This window comes from Prionailurus bengalensis, chromosome C1, assembly GCF_016509475.1.
Source record: "Prionailurus bengalensis isolate Pbe53 chromosome C1, Fcat_Pben_1.1_paternal_pri, whole genome shotgun sequence".
In the NCBI taxonomy this organism is placed as follows: Eukaryota; Metazoa; Chordata; class Mammalia; order Carnivora; family Felidae; genus Prionailurus; species Prionailurus bengalensis.
The window spans coordinates 132,303,183-132,321,137 of NC_057345.1; the positions used below are offsets into that span (position 1 = coordinate 132,303,183).

The 17,955-nt window shown below is 34.1% G+C and overlaps 1 protein-coding gene across 1 annotated transcript in view; it reads right to left on the reverse strand.

Annotated features, from left to right (window-relative positions):
• Positions 1-17,955, reverse strand: part of LRP1B (LDL receptor related protein 1B) — a 1,901,338-nt gene that overhangs the window by 166,898 nt on the left and 1,716,485 nt on the right. The window contains exon 67 of the mRNA XM_043576625.1: positions 3,798-3,914. Within this exon, the coding sequence (XP_043432560.1) occupies positions 3,798-3,914 (117 nt within the window). The remainder of the gene's footprint in view (positions 1-3,797; positions 3,915-17,955) is intronic.

The following is a 17,955-nucleotide window of genomic DNA, read 5'->3' on the forward strand; positions in this document are numbered from 1 at the left end:
CTTGGTGATAAGTTCAAAAGTTATATAAATGTGGGTGTAAGCATCTGAGGAGAATTTTTAGAATACAATTAGTATAACTGACATGCTATACAAATAATCTTCTGATATAAATTCAGTGTGAAAGTACTAGAAATTCAAATAAGGCAGACACAGCTTGTCTCTCTACGAAAACTGTAATCTGGCTGATCAAGTTATTTAGTGCTTTTATATCTATTCGATTGTTAGCTACTTCTTAATAATGAAAAGATATGAAATAATTTATTTTGCACATCAGTTACTTAGCAGGTGTACATGCCGCATACATTACATTTATTGCTGATAAAGATAGCATAGGTGCTAAGACTTGTCAGATATTTTCAAACCTTTGATACAGATGACAAAGTAACTCCAGTGACAATAAAATTTTCTTGTTTCTAAGAGCATAAATCATTGTTGGAGCAAAGTGTCCCTGCTGAACACTTTACAAGGGAAACGATCAGCAGATGATGAAGAAAATGATGATGGACTAATTATGCTATATAAATACAAAAAGGAGAAAGCATATTAGATTGAAAACATAGCTGGTAGTTAATTGCTTCACTATGATGTAAACTCTTCCCACATCTATGCCTGGAGTGTTTACCACACAATTTAAAAAGTAAACTCATTATATCAGATTCATAAACACAAAAATCCAAAAGCGATTTTAAAAATACACTGCTAATATTATAAATGTGTCAGGCCCTGTGCTAAACCCTGAGAAATAGCTCTACTCCCTACCCTGTCTGCAGACATTTAAATAGGAACTCAGATAAATGCAATAAGGGAATGAGTGGATCAATGGAATGCATGTGAGTGTTGGTTGATAGAATGTGGTCACATAAAAAAAATGCTACTGTTGTTTTTAACACTAAGGCTAATTTACTATCTCTGCTATATTCCACTACTTAATAATTGCTAACAATAATTGCTCAAATATGAATCAAAATGCATACAATTGACTAATGATATTTAGACAACATGGTAACATTATATTGTTATCTTTTGGGGTATACTGTTATCATTTATATATATTTAAATTAAATATATATGTGTTGGGGGCACCTGGGTGGCTCAGTTGGTTAAATGTTTGACTTTGGCTCAGGTCACGATCTCACCATTTGTGAATTTGAGCCCCACATCGGGCTCTGTGCAGACAGCTCAGAGCCTGGAGCCGGTTTCAGATTCTGTGTCTCCCTCTCTCTCTCTGTCCCTCCCCTGCTTGCATTCTGTCTCTCTCTCTCAAAAATAAATAAAGATATACATATATATATATATATATGATGTGATATATATATAGTCCTGATTATAATATATAAATAATAATTTATATGAATATATAATACAGTTTTATTGTAATTATATACTTCTAAAATTATAATAATTAAATAAAATTATAAAACTTTCAATAGATAGTTAAAAAAATGGGAAATATCTCAATAACATTTTACACAGGAGCAGTAATTGTTCTACTGCTGACCTATATATGACCAACCTCTTGGTGCTTTATGTAGTTATGTTGTATTCTTTTCTCTCTTTTCATAGGCTCCACTTCTGCCCATGTAGAACTGTTGACATTTTCAATGTTTAAACTTTCTCATTTCTTCAGGTCTATTCAGATGGTACTGTCAAACACCACTCAATTATCTTGATCCCTTGAGCCTTCCTCTCACACATTCTTACATGTTTAATATGTTATCAGTTCTGATACTGGTTCTGTGTATCCCCTCTATCCTTCCATTCACAACTATAATATGCTTCATTCTTGTTCACTGTCCTCTCGCCTCTGCAAATTCATCAACATTGTTATCTTAGGCCACATACCCAGAGTGAATGGGGACTAAAAGTGGACCACACATAATGGGGTATTTTATACTGCAATGCTTGATAGTGCAGGCACTCTCTTGCTTTTCCTAAGGGTTCTGTGCCGATGGCTACAGTGATTTCTCACTGTTTTCCCAGAGACAAGTGAGAAGCTGTGTTCCTTCTCCTTGAGTTCTTGCAAAATCATACCCAACCACTTTGGAAACCCCAGCAGACTCAGAAACAGGTTATCTCCACCCTTCATTCTTCCTCCCATTCTTCTCCAGTTATAGCAGTAGTTTAACTTCTATGTAATTTCAACCACTCCTTGAATAAAGGGTTTTCAAAGATGTAAGTTTCAAATGTGGCCTTCTCACTTACCCTCTCTTTCAGTCATTGTGCTATTCTTCTCAGGTATCTTATTGACAATTAACACTAAATGTATCCCAAACTAAGCTAAGTAGTTATATGCATATTTAAGCTCTGAAATGGAAGTGAATTAAATAGAGAGTGTATATGTAATTGCTTCTTTTTTGCATTTACTCTTCTATTCCTGCCATTCTTACCTCATTAGGTTTTTATTTTAATCACTGGAAAGAATCTGAAAATCTGCTATATAAAGTTTTTTCAGAGTTACTGATTAAAAGAATCTAGAACACTCTAAGTAAGATCAGTTGAGAGATACATATATGATGGAATAAAAATTCCCATAATCAGAGTATTCCATAATCATAATGATCCAGAGATTTCACAGTTAATGGACCTGATCCTCAAACACCAGTCAGATTAAAGTTCAAAAGTTATTTTTAAAAAGTTGATATTTTGCAAACTGAATATCCAAGTGGTTTATGAAGGCTATGACTCTACTAATTATATACTTTTATATAACCTCTTCCTATGCTTTAATGTAACAGTTTCTATTTCATCTCCTGTATCTTGGGAAATGATTGTTCTTAGTCTAATGTATAAGATTAAACACTATTGGGGGCAACAGGGTGGCTCACTCGGTTAAGCATCCAACTCTTGGTTTCAGCTCAGGTCATGATCTCACAGTTCATGGCATCGAGCCCCTCATTGAGCTCTACACTGACTGCGTAAAGCATGCTTGGGATTTTCTCTCTCTTCCTCTCTCTGCCTCTGCCTTTTCCCTCTCTATATCCCCCCCCCCCATTCCCTAAATAAATAAATAAATAAATAAATAAATAAAAGTAGACACTTGTTTTCACCAAATCCTTTTTGGAAGTAGCAGAATATTTAATAAATGGAATTTGATTATTATCTTATTTTAAGCATGATTATATTGCTTTTTTTTGTTTAAATGCTGGTAAGAAATATATTCAGAAATTAATGTTAGAATATAAACATACTGTCACAATTTTACATACTGCCACACTTTTTAGAAAATAAAATTGTTGGACAATTATTGTCTTTTAAATTTATTACATAAAAATGCAGGAGGCAGATGATGATAATAGTGTTATTCTATTTTCAGAGAAAAGCATCCTGAATACATATGGTGTTCTCTACTCCAGAGAGAATAAATGATATTTTGCTGAAAGATGCTCTTGGGTAAATTTGTAGTGTAAAAGGATTTGAGACTGAAATGAAATGAATACCATCCGTTAAAGAATGATATGTTTTGTACTGTCTCCACATCATTCAGCTCTTTGTATGAACTTGCATCAAGGGCTTACTGTGTTGCATACTAATGGGTTGCACTAAACCTCATGACACTTTCATACCAATTCTGATAGCTACAAGAAAATAACTTCCAGTATGAACATTTCAATAATTCCACCATTTGAGATTCAGGTCAATTTAGTCCGAATATTCTTGTCCAAATGTGAATATATTTATAAAAATGTGAGCTGTGGGACAGATAGGTTCAAATTCATACCTTAACTGAACTAAACATTGCTCTCCTGCTTATTGAACATGCTTCATGCTCACAGTGTTCTCAAGCAACAGCTACTTACTACAGTTTTCTTCATCTGAATTATCACTGCAGTCATTTTGGCTATCACACCTCCAGTGATCTGGAATACAGTTGTTGTTTTTACACTGGAATTCATGAGGTCCACAAGTCTTTTTGTCTGTAATAGAAAGAATCAGAGTTTGCATCACTGACTTCCATGAAGATATCCCTCACAATATCCTTACTGCCATGCCAAATTCAGGGCATATGACATTTCCTCAGACCTTAATTCAGTTACTAACTGAGAAGCATCTCTAGGAAAAACTGAAATTAAGTGCTAAATAAAATTCATCCTACTGTCTTGTTTTATGTTATCAGTCATGCTTTCATCACTAGCCAATTATAAAGCAATTGATTGGCCCACCCAAACAAAGTCAACACAAATCAATCAAAAAAATCAAAACTATTAAGAACTACCATTCTCTTTAGGATACTCCCTCCCTAAGCCACCTTCTATTTCTTGCATAAGACAGCAAAAATAAATGGTTATTAGTCAGACTCTGAGGTTGTCATCTTGTCTTCCTCCCTAAGAATTTCTTACTCATAATCAACCTATCAACTGATCTAAACTCATAGATTATAATAGAACCTGTAGTGTACAGACCTTGAAAATTAATGAAGTATCATGTCATTTGATTTCTAAACAATCCCACTGAGTACAAGGCCAGGTATTAACTAGCCTTTCACTTTACAAATGACAAAACAGAGACTTAGAGTCTAGAAGCCTGATGAAGTTTTACTACCATTAAATGGCACAGTCAGTGTGTGTGTGTGTGTGTGTGTGTGTGTGTGTGTGTGTGTGTTTACTCCTGCTTCAGTGCTCTTTACAAGAAACCTGTGTCCAGAATTGAGCCAGAATCAGAATGCATGCAATAAGAATATATCTAAATCTTAGGTCATATATTCTTAAATTTTCACAAGAGTAATAGCTAACTGTATACAGCCTAAAGCAGTGCTTCTGAAACTTTAATGCACACACATATAAATTACTTCGGAATTTTGCTAAAATGCAGATTGTGATTATGTAGATCTGGATTTCTAAGAAGCTCTCTAGTGATAACACTGTCCTTGGTCTATGAGACACCCTGATTACCAAGGGTCTGAAAGCTAAAGATGGAATGAATTCAATAATATAATGATAATAAAATTGTAAATGCTAATGTGTCAATTAGGACACATTCCCTATCTTGACTCCTTACTCTCAGGTGTATTAGAGATGGACAGTGAGTTTAACAACTCAGACTAATAAAATAGATTAACTAAAGGAGAAGATAAGCAATTTGGTGGTGTTTGCTTTAAAATATGTCTTGTAAAATTCAAATAAAATTATGAAAGCAAAAGTGATTTAGATATAATTGGAAAATTAAATAATGGACATCTATTAAGGATCTAACCTACCTCTTGGCTAAGCATTTTCCTAAAACATGATCATATTCAGCCTTCATAACATCCCTAAGAAGTATTATTATATGCACTTTAAATAATGAGAAAAATAAGTTTCAAGGAGTTTAAGCAATTTCTCCAATATTACAAAGATATTAAATGACAATGGAAAAATTTATATCCAGATCTCACTACAGAAAAATATACATTTCTGTAGAAATTCTCATGATAGACTTCAAATTTTTCAAACTTTGCAAAATTTTCTACAGATAGATAGTCCTTATATATATCTATATATAACGAGCCTGTATTTCCCTTCCTCCTTCCCTCCCTTTCTTCCACCAGCCTACCTGCCTGTTAATGATTAGTCAGTACCTAACTTGTGTCACTGTGTTGAGTGCTGTGTTTTGTGGTATATCCTTTTCACTTGTGTTACACGTTAAATTAGATTTTAAAATTGGCTTAAAATCTATAAGTTGCCTTTTGGTACTGTTGATTGTCTCCTTTGCTGTGCAGGGGCTTTTTATCTTGATGAAGTCCCAATAGTTCATTTCTACTTTTATTTCCCTTGACTTCGGAGGCAGATGGAACTAGAGGGTATTATGTTAAATGAAATAAGTCAGTCAGAGAAAGACAGATATCATGTTTTCGCTCATATGTGGAATTTGAGAAACTTAACAAAAGACCATGGGGGAAAGGAAGGGAAAAAATAGTTTCAAACAGAGAGGGAGGCAAACCATAAGAGACTCTTAATACAGAGAACAATTGAAGGTTGATGTGGGGGGAGGGGAAAATGGGTGATGGGCATTTAGGAGGGCAGTTGTTGGGATGATCACTGGGTGTTGTATGTGAGTGATGAACCATGGGAATCTACTCCCAAAACCAAGAGCACTGTATACACTGTATGTTAGCTGACTTGACAATAAATTATATTTAAAAAATAAAAGTAAATAAGAGAAAAAAATAATAAAATTGGCTTAAAATATGCAGAAGTCTAACACAGCATTTTTCACATTTCACTCAGTCAAGAAATGTGTTAGGATGATTGGAATGTCAATAATGACCACTCAAAATAGGGGTTCAGTACTGAACTTTGTATATGGTTGTTTCATGTTAGCAATTAAAACAAACTTTTCTGAAGCCACTACTCTATGCTTATCTAAGATTATGTTTATTAATTCCCCTCTATGTGTTGTTTGCATTATTTTAAGATATTGTTTTAAAATTTTAGAATATAAGAAAGTAAGAAAGATCAGACTGGATCAAACAAATAGACTATGTGACCTAGAATTACAACATTGGCCCCAAGCAATTCCCCATGGCTATGCAAGGTTCACATTTGATACTATCAATACAATGAGTGTTTTGGGGTTTGTTTGTTTTTTTTCCTCCTGAATCCCATTTGTACATTTGTTTTCTATGTTTAAATATTTGTATCATATTTTGTGTTTGAAAGAGATCTGCACTTACTTTATTTCTTAACAAAAACAAGTTACAGTTGATTGCTAAGATTTCAGTTAGGGCATACAGAAACAGTAACACTGAAAGGTTAATTGCCTTATGCAAGGCTATTCAAACGTTTTGTTTCCAAATTATTATGTATTCCATATGTATTCCAAATGACACTGCCTATAAAAATGAGAAATACAAACTATACAGACCATATAGACTTTGTTCTTCATTTAAAGTCTCCCTTGAGGAGATTAAATATAAATATATTTATATTATATATAAAATATAAATATAATATAAATATATTTTAATAGGAAAATGTATTAGCAAGGTAAAATAGCAGTTATCAAATTGGCTACAAATTAATATCACCTGGGGAATTTAAAAAAATTCCTTTGCCCAGTCAATATCCCACATCAATAAAATCTGGGTAGATCACAGACATCAGTATTTTTATTAAAGCTAGCCAGCTGATTCCAATGACTAGGCAAGATTGAAAATCACTGGCCCAAAAACCTAATTGTAGAATAGAACATATAGAATTCCACATTATAATACTTTAGAGTAATTAATATAAAAAGATCACAATATATAATTTTTTTATTTATTCAAAATATTAAATAGCATTGGAACAATGTAGTTTTTTTATATTATAAGAATGGAGAAAACAAATGGAGGATTTGAAAACTTTTTTTTTTTATTTACTATGTTCCCACATGAATTACAGATACTACTACATATTTGATCCTCACGGAGGGACTACCAAAATGTAAAACTATGTAGTATCTACTGCAATCTTATTGCCACTTACATATGCATGGGCTATTTCTGAAAATAATAGTAATAATGTCTTTGTGAGCAAGAACTGGAGAAGAGGGCTGGGATACAGGAGTGGAAGAGAAATTTAGTTTTCTCATTATACCAAAAGAAATCCAAAGGAATGTAAAAACTACTGAAAGCAATATGTGAATTTAGAAAGGATATAAATACAATGACTATATATATATATATATATATATATATATATATGTATATATTTGATTATATTTCTCTATATTAGCAATAACCAAAAATGAAACTAAAAAAAGAAAACTTTTACAAGGGCATCAATAAAATAACGAATATCTAGGAATAAAACTAGTGAAATTTGTATAATACCTTCATACTGAAAACTGTAAAACACTACTGAGAAAAAATGAATTCACACCTAAGAAAATGCAACAATATATCATGTTCATGGATTAGAAAACTCAAATTGTTAAAGTTTTCTTGAAATTAGTATAAAGATTTAATGGAACCCCCATCAAAATTCCAGCAAGTTATATTTGAAGAAACTGATTATCCTAAAATATACTGAAATGTAAAGGATCTAGAATAATCAATCAATAATGAAAAAGAAGAAAAAAATTGGAGAATTTACAGTACCTGATCTCAAAGATTACTATAAAGCTATGATAATTGAGAAAATGTAGTGTTAAACAAAATGAAACCAGAAATATAAACAAATATATATGGTCAACTCATTTTCAACAAAGGCACAAAATCAATTTAATGAGCCAAAGAAAGTCCTTTTTAGCAAATATTGCTGAAACAATGGCTATCCATAAGGAAAACATAAATCTCAACCTAATATATTTCATACAAAAAATTAATTTGAGATGGGGTTCAGTCAATTAAACATACAACTCTTGATTTCAGCTCAGGTAATGATCTCATGGTTCATGGGTTCATGAGTCTCTCATCGGGCTCCATGCTGACAGCACAGAACCTGCTTGGGATTCTCTCTCTCTCTCTCTCTCTCTCTCTCTCTCTTGTCTCTGTCTGCCCTTCCTTCCCTCAAAAATGAATAAACTTAAAAAATCTGAGATGGTGATAAACATAATGAATATGGAAAAATATTTTCATAATCTTGGAGTAGGCAAATATTTCTTGGACAGAGCACAAATAGCATTAATAATTAATACAAAATTAGTAAATTGGGCTTCAACAAAATTAAAATGTTTTATTCTTTAAAAAGTATCATTAAGGGGCGCCTGGGTGGCGCAGTCGGTTAAGCGTCCGACTTCAGCCAGGTCACGATCTCGCGGTCCGTGAGTTCGAGCCCCGCGTCAGGCTCTGGGCTGATGGCTCAGAGCCTGGAGCCTGTTTCCGGTTCTGTGTCTCCCTCTCTCTCTGCCCCTCCCCCGTTCACGCTCTGTCTCTCTCTGTCTCAAAAATAAATAAAACGTTGAAAAAAAAATTAAAAAAAAATAATAAAAAGTATCATTAAGAAAATGAATCGGCAAGCAACATATTAAGAAACATCTGCACCATATATATCTGGGAAATTACTTAGATCCAGAATATATAAAATTTTCTATATATCTTACACATTAGCAGACAAAAGACTTGAAAAGATACTTTATAAAATAAAAATATATTTGAATGGCAAATAAAGGTTCTTAAAACCATTGATCATGAAGGTGATGCAAATTCAAACCACAATGAGATACCACTACACACCTAACGAAATTGCTCAAATCAAAGAAGCCACACTAAATTTTCATGACAATATAGAGAACTTGAAACTGCCTATTCTAGTTCTTAAAAGGGCAAACATGTATTTACCCTATAACTCAGCAATTTTATATCTAAGTGTTCATGGAAAATGAAAACAAATGTTAACAAAATAAATTTGTACAAGAATGGTTATAGCAGCCTTATTTATAACAATCAACTTCTAAAATAATCCAAGTGAGAATATATCCATTCAACTGAAAACTACTTAGGTATAAAAATATAATGAATTACTAAGACATAACTAAGAAATCTTTTTAAAACGTCATGCAAATGAAAAATTCACAAGCAAAAGTGTAAATAGTATATGCACCTATTTATAACACACCCAAATACAAGTAAAAATAATCTGTGGTGATAGAGAGGAGTTAGGGGTTGTAGAGAGAAATGCTAGGGGAATTGACTAAAAGGTGAGCAAGAGTACTTTCTAGGGGAATTTAATGTAACAAACATGCTGCATAAAATTGCCAAAACTCATCAAACTGAACATTTCAGATCTGAGCACTTTATTTTATTTTAATTAAAAATGACTTTATTATTAGAATTGCTAGGCATTTGAAAAGTCCAAATGATTATAGTATGGTAAAGAATTATTTTACTCCCTGAATGCTCAGGTGTATTCAGAACAGAAGGGCAGTCTGAAAGATAATTCTTGTTTAAAACAAAACAAAACAAAAACAAAACAAAACAAAACAAAACACTACTTATTTGGGGCATTGAGATTTAAATGTTCCATACTAATTATAGGCAGTAGTATGTGTATATGTGTACGTCTGTGTTTATATCACATACATGTATCTCCAGAGATTTCTTTATTTGGCATTTGAGGCTATCATGCCCTCATTCGGTCCTGTGCTAGATATTTGTAGTATCAGTTTGCAATTATCTGTCTTCATTTTTCGGGTGATTTCAGTCCTAATGAGAGTACTGGATTTCCTTAAAGTGCACTGTTATCATCTGATACCTTTCCGACCCAAAGATACAGTTAGCTTTGCCCACCCTTAAAAAGCATATCTTTTGAAAATTTTAGATGACATTCAAAAAATACAAATGAACTAGTATTTTATTATAGATTCCAACTATAGTATACATAATTGAGAATATAGAATATAAACGACTGTGTCTAAAATTTCATCCTTTTTGGAGGTGCCAAAGGTTTTATTTTAATCCCAGAGTTAAATAATGCTTCAGCCTACTTGTATCACTTTTTTTTTCCTCTTGAGAACATCCCAAAAAAATGTATCCCACTAAAATGTTTCCAGTAATATTCAGTAGTGATAATATGTTATATGTTGGCCTTTCATATATAACACATTTCATTTTTTCTGGTTAGCTCTGCAGCAGAGAACAAAATAACACATTATATTATTGGGGAAAATGTTAAGATCCTCAGTGAATATGTGACATGATGCCTATCGCATGTATATATTATATATTAAATATCCTAAAAAATAGTATTTTAATGAAGCAATAGATATCTAGAAAATTGAAATTGTACACTGTTACACTAGTAATGTTGTATTATTGCTTTAGAAAATAAAATATCACTTGTAAATTTGTCATGTGTTTTATTCAATTGCTGATTAGGAAAAAATGGCTTGGGAAAATTTATATCTTGAGGTATAGAACTCAGTTGGCTATCAGTTTGAAAATATAATACATAAATTAATTTTAGAGAAAATTTAGTAAGAAGATTTTAGCTTGTGATTTAAGAAATGCTGGCAATTCATCTCTACAAAAACAAAACAAAACAAAACAAAAAACAAAAAACAAACCAGGGATGTGGGGGGCTTGTTGTCCTTGCTAATGTTTTTTGTTCGTAATCACCCCTTTCCATCTTCTAGTTTAGGAAACATGATTACAAATAGATAACTAACATGCAACAACTTTTGTTACCAAAAAGAACAACAAAAAAACAAAAACTCCAGTAAATATAGTCATAGAAACACTGAAGCAAAAGAACTGTGAGAACAGTAAACTATAACCTCAGTCATGGTAGCTGCTTGTTTCTTTTATTCCAGATTATAACGTCATAGAGTCAGAAGTATGACACCAGAATTGGAGTACCTTCTTTTGTAGAAATCCTTGTCCTCCATTGGGGGCAGGATGACGATCTGTTAGCTATCAGAGCATAACTTCTTTATGTCATTCTTTCCATTTTTTTTTAAATCAACTTTGTATAGTTCTGATCTCCCAGTCTAAATTCTCCTTAATGTTTCTGTTAGTATCATATGGAAATGAATCACCTATAAATGCTGCTTTACAAAAGTTCTAAATCTCATTGACATTATGAGTTCCTCAACAATGATAAGGGAACATATTCTTTTCCTTATTTTCTATAGCAGGTAGCATCTACTGACACATACTTTTTGGTGACATGAATATAGTAAATATTAGATATATACCATTATTAGTGGCTGAGTTTTTTTGGTCTTTTTGAAATTACTGTTCCTGCCTCTTCTGTCGCAGGAGAGGACCTTATGACCCAGAGAGGTATCTTCCCCTGGACCACAATTAGTTTACAATGGTCATGTTATTCATGTTTAATGTTTATTTATTTTTGAGTGAGTGAGAGAGAGAGAGAGAGAAAGAGAGAGAGAGAGAGAGAGAGAGAGGAAGAGAGAGAGAAAGAGAGGGAAGGACAGAGAGGGAGACACAGAATCTGAAGCAGGCTCCAGGCTCTGAGCTGTCAGCACAGAGCCCAATGCCAGGCTGGGATTTACAAACATTGAGATCATGACCTGAGCCGAAGTCAGACAGTTAACCAACTAAGCCACCCAGGCACCACCCGTGTTTAAAAAAAGAAAAAAAGAAAAAAAAGAAAGAAAGAAAGAGAAAGAAAATATTTCACAGTTTATACCTGATAGATGATTTTTTTCATCTTTAGTATTAAATGTAAGGAGGAGAGCAGTGCAAGGATAATAAGTGGCTAGACAATATCCTCAGGAACACCGATTTTTATCAATCTATTCTTAACTAATGGCTAGCTATCGCCTTGCAGGTCTGAAATAGAAAGACCAAGAAAGCAAAAGAAGAGCCCTTCTATTTTGAGAAAACAAAAACAAAAACAAAAACAAAAAAGAACCTAACGTGGTCTTTCTGGAAGTCTCATATAACACCTCTACTTAAATTTCAATAGTCTGAACTTAGTCACATGATGAAAGCTCCCTATAAAGGGAGATGGGAAATGTGATGGCTTATTCTGAATAGCAATGCGTCAACCTGAGATTTAGGGGTTCTGTTTCTAAGAGGTAAATAAAAACTGTTTACAGGGGTAGCTAATTTAGGAGTCTCCGTTAAAAAACCTAACAAAGCCAATTAAAGCCACTGGAGGTAATTTCCATGGTTACTGAAAGAGGGACTATTTCTTTCCTTTTGAGATTGTAAGTATTATTCCTTAAATTTCCATGGATCATTTTATTTCACTGTTTATTTTTATTTATTTTTGTTTGTTTCAAGTTTTTATTTAAATTCTAGTTAGTTAACATAGTGTCCTATTGGTTTCAGGAGCAGAATTTAGTGTTTCATCACTTACATATAATACCCAGTGCTCATCCTAACAAGTGCCCTCCTTAATCTCCATCACCTATTTAGCCCATCCTCCTATTCACTTTCCCTCCTGCAACCCTCAGTTTGTTCTCTATAGTTAAGAGTATCTTGGGGTGCCTGGGTGGCTCAGGCAGTTAAGTGCCTGACTCTTGATTTCGGCCTGAGTCATGATCTCATGGTTCATAGGGTTGAGCCTTGCATCAGACTCTGTGCTGACAGCATGGAGCTTGCCTGAGATTCTCTCTCTCTGCCCCTCCCTACTCTCTTTCCCTGTCTCTCAAAATAAATAAACATTAAAAAAAAAGAGCCTCTTATGGTTTGCTTTTTTTTTTTTTGCCATGGGTCATTTTAAAAACCACAATAAAAACAACATTCTCAGAAGGCACCAATAAAGTATGAAGCAACTTAGAAGTGGAGAAAAGATGATAGGGCTCTTTGTAAATACCTGTATCCAAATTGTTCCTGAGGTTAACTCCATCTACTCCCTGGAATCAAGGCAGAAATTTTATTTTGCCACTGGATTGCATTGGACGAGAGTCCTGACTAAGGCAAACATTATACTATTTTATTGCTTAAAAATATTAGGGACTCCTTGGAGGCGCTTGGGTGACTCAGTTGGTTAAGTGTCTGAATTCAGCTCAGGTCATGATCTCATAGTTCATGAGTTCAAGTCCTGCGTCTGGCTCTGTGCTGATAGCAACGGAGCCTGGAACCCACTTAAGTTCTGTGTGTGTCTCTCTCTCTCAAAAATAAAAAAAATATTAGGGATTCTTCATGTCAATGTTCTTATCTGTGTGTGCTGACTTACATCATTCCCAGGCTATTTCATTGGTTTATAATTACCTGGGAAATGCGATCTGTTCCCATAAGAAGCCTCAGAATTAGTCTTTATTTAAAAGTAATTTGCAAATCCAGGCTTCCATGAAGATGGGAGATGGTACAAACACTACAAAGTGAGGGTTGCATTTTTTGAGCATATTCTCTACGGGACATATGCTATTACAGCCTCTAAGCCGCAGCTTGCTTTGCATTGTGCAGTGTTTAGTGGATCTGAGAATTAATTTCATGTTACTTCTCATCAATCAGGGTAATATTCCTCCACGAACACTTACATGCGCAGCCTGTTCTTCTAGGGGAAGTGGAAAGAATATGTGGATGCACCAGCAGTTCAGACTTAACAATGCCAGCTGCAGTTTGTTCCAGGGGGATCCTACTAGTTCTGCTTCACTTTTGAATTTTTATTTATTCTTTTAACTTTTATATTATTCTTCTAGGTAGAGAAGAGAAAGGCTGATAAAGTAAAACAAACTGCCGATGACATATTTTCTTTATAAAGAGGTGAATCTATTATAAGCTAGCTCTCTGGAAGCTCCAATAATGACATTTCTAAAGTTATATGTCAATGCAATGTAATTTTCAGTGGAAATTTTTGTGAATTCACATTATGCAGTTTTAGAAAGTGTCATATTACATCCTGTAATGCCATCTATTACACTTGACAAGAATTTGTGATTTTTTTTTCTTATTTAGAAATTTGTATTGTGACTTTATGGTTGTGAACTGGGGGGAGACAGCTTTATTCCATCTTTGCCAACATACTGCACATCACCTGCCAAACCCTTTCTATCCCATTTATCATTGTCTTGACAACTTGTATGGTAATATTGTATAAACAAATTTGCATTTGTGAACCAGAGAGGAAGAGGAACCCAAACCTCTAAAATACGAAGGTAGGGCAACGTGCTTCAGAGTCATTCTTGAATCCCCATTACAGATTCTGATAGTCATGTTGTAGCAATTCCACTTATGTTTCCTCACCCAGCTTACAAAATCAAAAAAGCCTTTTCCTATCTTTTTTCTAAGTATTGATTCTATGTTTTACTTTAAAAGCAATTCAAGGCAACTAAAAAGGGAGTCTACCAAAATATTTGTAAATATACAGTTGATTATATTCCTGTAGTTGGCCTAACCCTGTTAAATCAGAGTCATCAGACAATTGCTCAAATCACTTTACATTTTTGGATGAATAATATCAAACTCTGATTTGGGGGGCGATAGTGAGGCATAGTGAAAAGAACCCGAGCACTAAAGTCAGAATTTGATTTAAATCCTAATTCTGGGGGCGCCTGGGTGGCGCAGTCGGTTAAGCGTCCGACTTCAGCCAGGTCACGATCTCGCGGTCCGTGAGTTCGAGCCCCGCGTCGGGCTCTGGGCTGATGGCTCAGAGCCTGGAGCCTGTTTCCGATGCTGTGTCTCCCTCTCTCTCTGACCCTCCCCCGTTCATGCTCTGTCTCTCTCTGTCCCAAAAATAAATAAACGTTGAAAAAAAAAAATTTAAATCCTAATTCTGTCTCCTACTCATGTACAATTTGAAGTAATTATTATTTTTTTTAAATTTTTTTTATTGCTTATTTTTGAGAAAGAGAAAGCACAAGCAGGGGATGAGGAGAGAGAGGGAGACACAGAATCCGAAGCAGGATCCAGGCTCTGAGCTGTCAGCACAGAGCCCAAAGTGGGGCTCGAACCCATGAACCACGAAATCATGACCTGAGCCAAAGTCGATGCTTAACCGACTGAGCCACCCAGGTGCCCCTAAACTAATTATGTATCTTCTTTGTGCTTCAGTTTCCCAAAGGCTAAGAATTAAAATGAAATACATAGTACTGAACACCTGGCTTAATAAATAGTAAGTAGTGATAATTAAGCAGTAGTAGTAATTATTCAGTAACTAGTTACTTAAATAACAATAATAGTAAATAAATAGAAAAAAATAGTAAAAATTAGAAAATAGTAAATAAAAACTTAGAAGATGTGGATTTCAATACCAACTTTATCTTCAACAAGTTATGTGAATTTAGGAGGAAGAAAGTGATATTTATTTATTTTTTTATTATTTTTAATGTTAAATTTATTTTTGAGAGAGAGAGAGAGAGAGAGAGAGAGAGAGAGAGAGAGAGACAGGATGTGAGTAGGGGAGGAGCAGAGAGAGACACACAGAATCTGAAGAAGGCTCCAGGCTCCAAGCTGTCAACACAGAGCCCAACATGGGGCTTGAACTCATAAACTGCAAGATCATGACCTGAGCTGAAGACGGACACCTAACCAACTGAGCCACCCAGGTGTCCAGAAAAGTGATATTTATTTAAAAGACTGCTATATTGCAGGCACTGCTTTAGGTATTTACATTTATAATCTTATTATTTTAAGTGAATAATATTAAATGATTTTACTATAACATTGTGAGGAATCTTGTTTATGTATGTATGTATGTATGTATGTATGTATTTATTTACAGATTTATTTATTTTTGAGAGAGAGAGTGTGCAAGTGGGGAAGGGACAGAGAGAGGGCAGGACAGAAGATCCAAAGTGGGCTCTACACTGACAGCAGCGAGCCTGATGCTGAGTTCGAACTCACCAACTATCAGTTCATGACCTGAGCCAAAGTCAAACGCTCAACCCACTGAGCACCCAGGGGCCCCACATCCTATTTATTTTATACACAAAGATCAAGTATTGGTAACTTGCTCAAGGTCACATGTAAGTATTAATCATATAAGACCCTCAAATTTTGTGGGGAATCATATTCCTAATCTTAAAATTTGAAAGGTTACAAGACGCCTGGAGTCTTTTAATCAAATGTGTACTTTAATTTTACTATCTGCATATATGTTTTATTATCATATCTATAAAACATTTTTGCTTGTATTATTCTTCCTAGAAAATAGTATTTTTTTAATTATATAAGTGATACATACAGTACTCTTTATGGAAGTGTGAAACTATGTAATACAGGAAAGTAGAAACAAACAACTCACAGCCACATATCATAATCTTCATTATGTTTCTCTAAGAAAATAAATAAATTACATATTGTGCAGTATAGATTTTACTAAGAATTGCATACAAATAATTTCCCTAAGTCATTAAAAATTCTTACAAATGCCATTTCTTTGGCTGTATAATATTTATCTTGTGGATGTGTCCTAGTTTAGCTAGAGTTCTCCGGAGTTTGGTATTTAAGGTCTTGATATTTTTTTTTTCCAATTTGAATAAGGAAGATAATGTTCACAATAAAAATTCTTTCTTCTACAGTTAAGTATATGCATATATGTTTCAATAGAGTCTTCTTCAGTGACATTCACCTCATTTCATATTTCATAGTCTTTATGTCTTATCTTGTCCTTGGCATACATTCTCAGGTTCCTCGTACAGGCACTAACATTCTTAGGTCGAATGTGACACATTTGTTAGTTACTTAACAAAGTGAAATATTCTTTCTGCTTGATATTCTTGAAAGTATTTCTCACATAAGGTGTATTTATAAATTTATCATTCACACTTAGAGTTTTTGTGATTATATCAATCAGTAATTATGAACATAAAGAACCAGACTACTTTTTAATGTAAAATCGTTACCAAACCTTTCTTTGGGATTATAAAACTCAGGTGGGAGGTGAAGAAAGAGGGCAATTGACAGAAAATTTCATTTACTTACAAACATACAATTATATATATATTAAATAAATGTCTGCGGTGGGGCGAGAGATATTCATCTCATAAAACCAAGTAAAAAATGATATATGCACGTGTGCACACACACACACGCACACATAACCCTTCAATCAGTATGTAGATACCAGTTATAAATGCATACAAAGGATACTGCTAATTATCTCTAAGACTATATATACAACATGTGCATGCACACAAGTGCCACACCTAGAAAACAGAGAGAGTATAAGTGAATGCTAGCTGTAGGGAAGATCCCCGTAAGCATCAGGATTTATGTATAGTTACGTTTGTCATTGAATATTAAACTGTGTGTCCATTTGAAATCTTGTAGGAATTGGTACCAAAACTGATGAAAATTTTTCCTATATTCTTATTATTTTGTTCCTAGGCTAATCTCTGAAAAAAATATTTCTAACTACTAATTATAATGAATGGAGTATCTTTGTTGTAGTATTGTGTATGGGGGAACATTAGGAGCAGAGTAAGCTTTTTTAATATTCTGCTTTATTTTTCAGACAGAGACAGAGCATGGGTGGAGGAGGAGCAGAGAGAGAGGGAGACACAGAATCTGAAGCAGGATCCAAGCTCTGAGCTGTCAGCATAGAGCCTGATGCAGGGCTTGAACTCACGGGCTGTGAGGTTAAGGCCTGAGCCAAAGTCAGACACTTAACCAACTGAGCCACCCAGGTGCCCCAGAGATAGCTT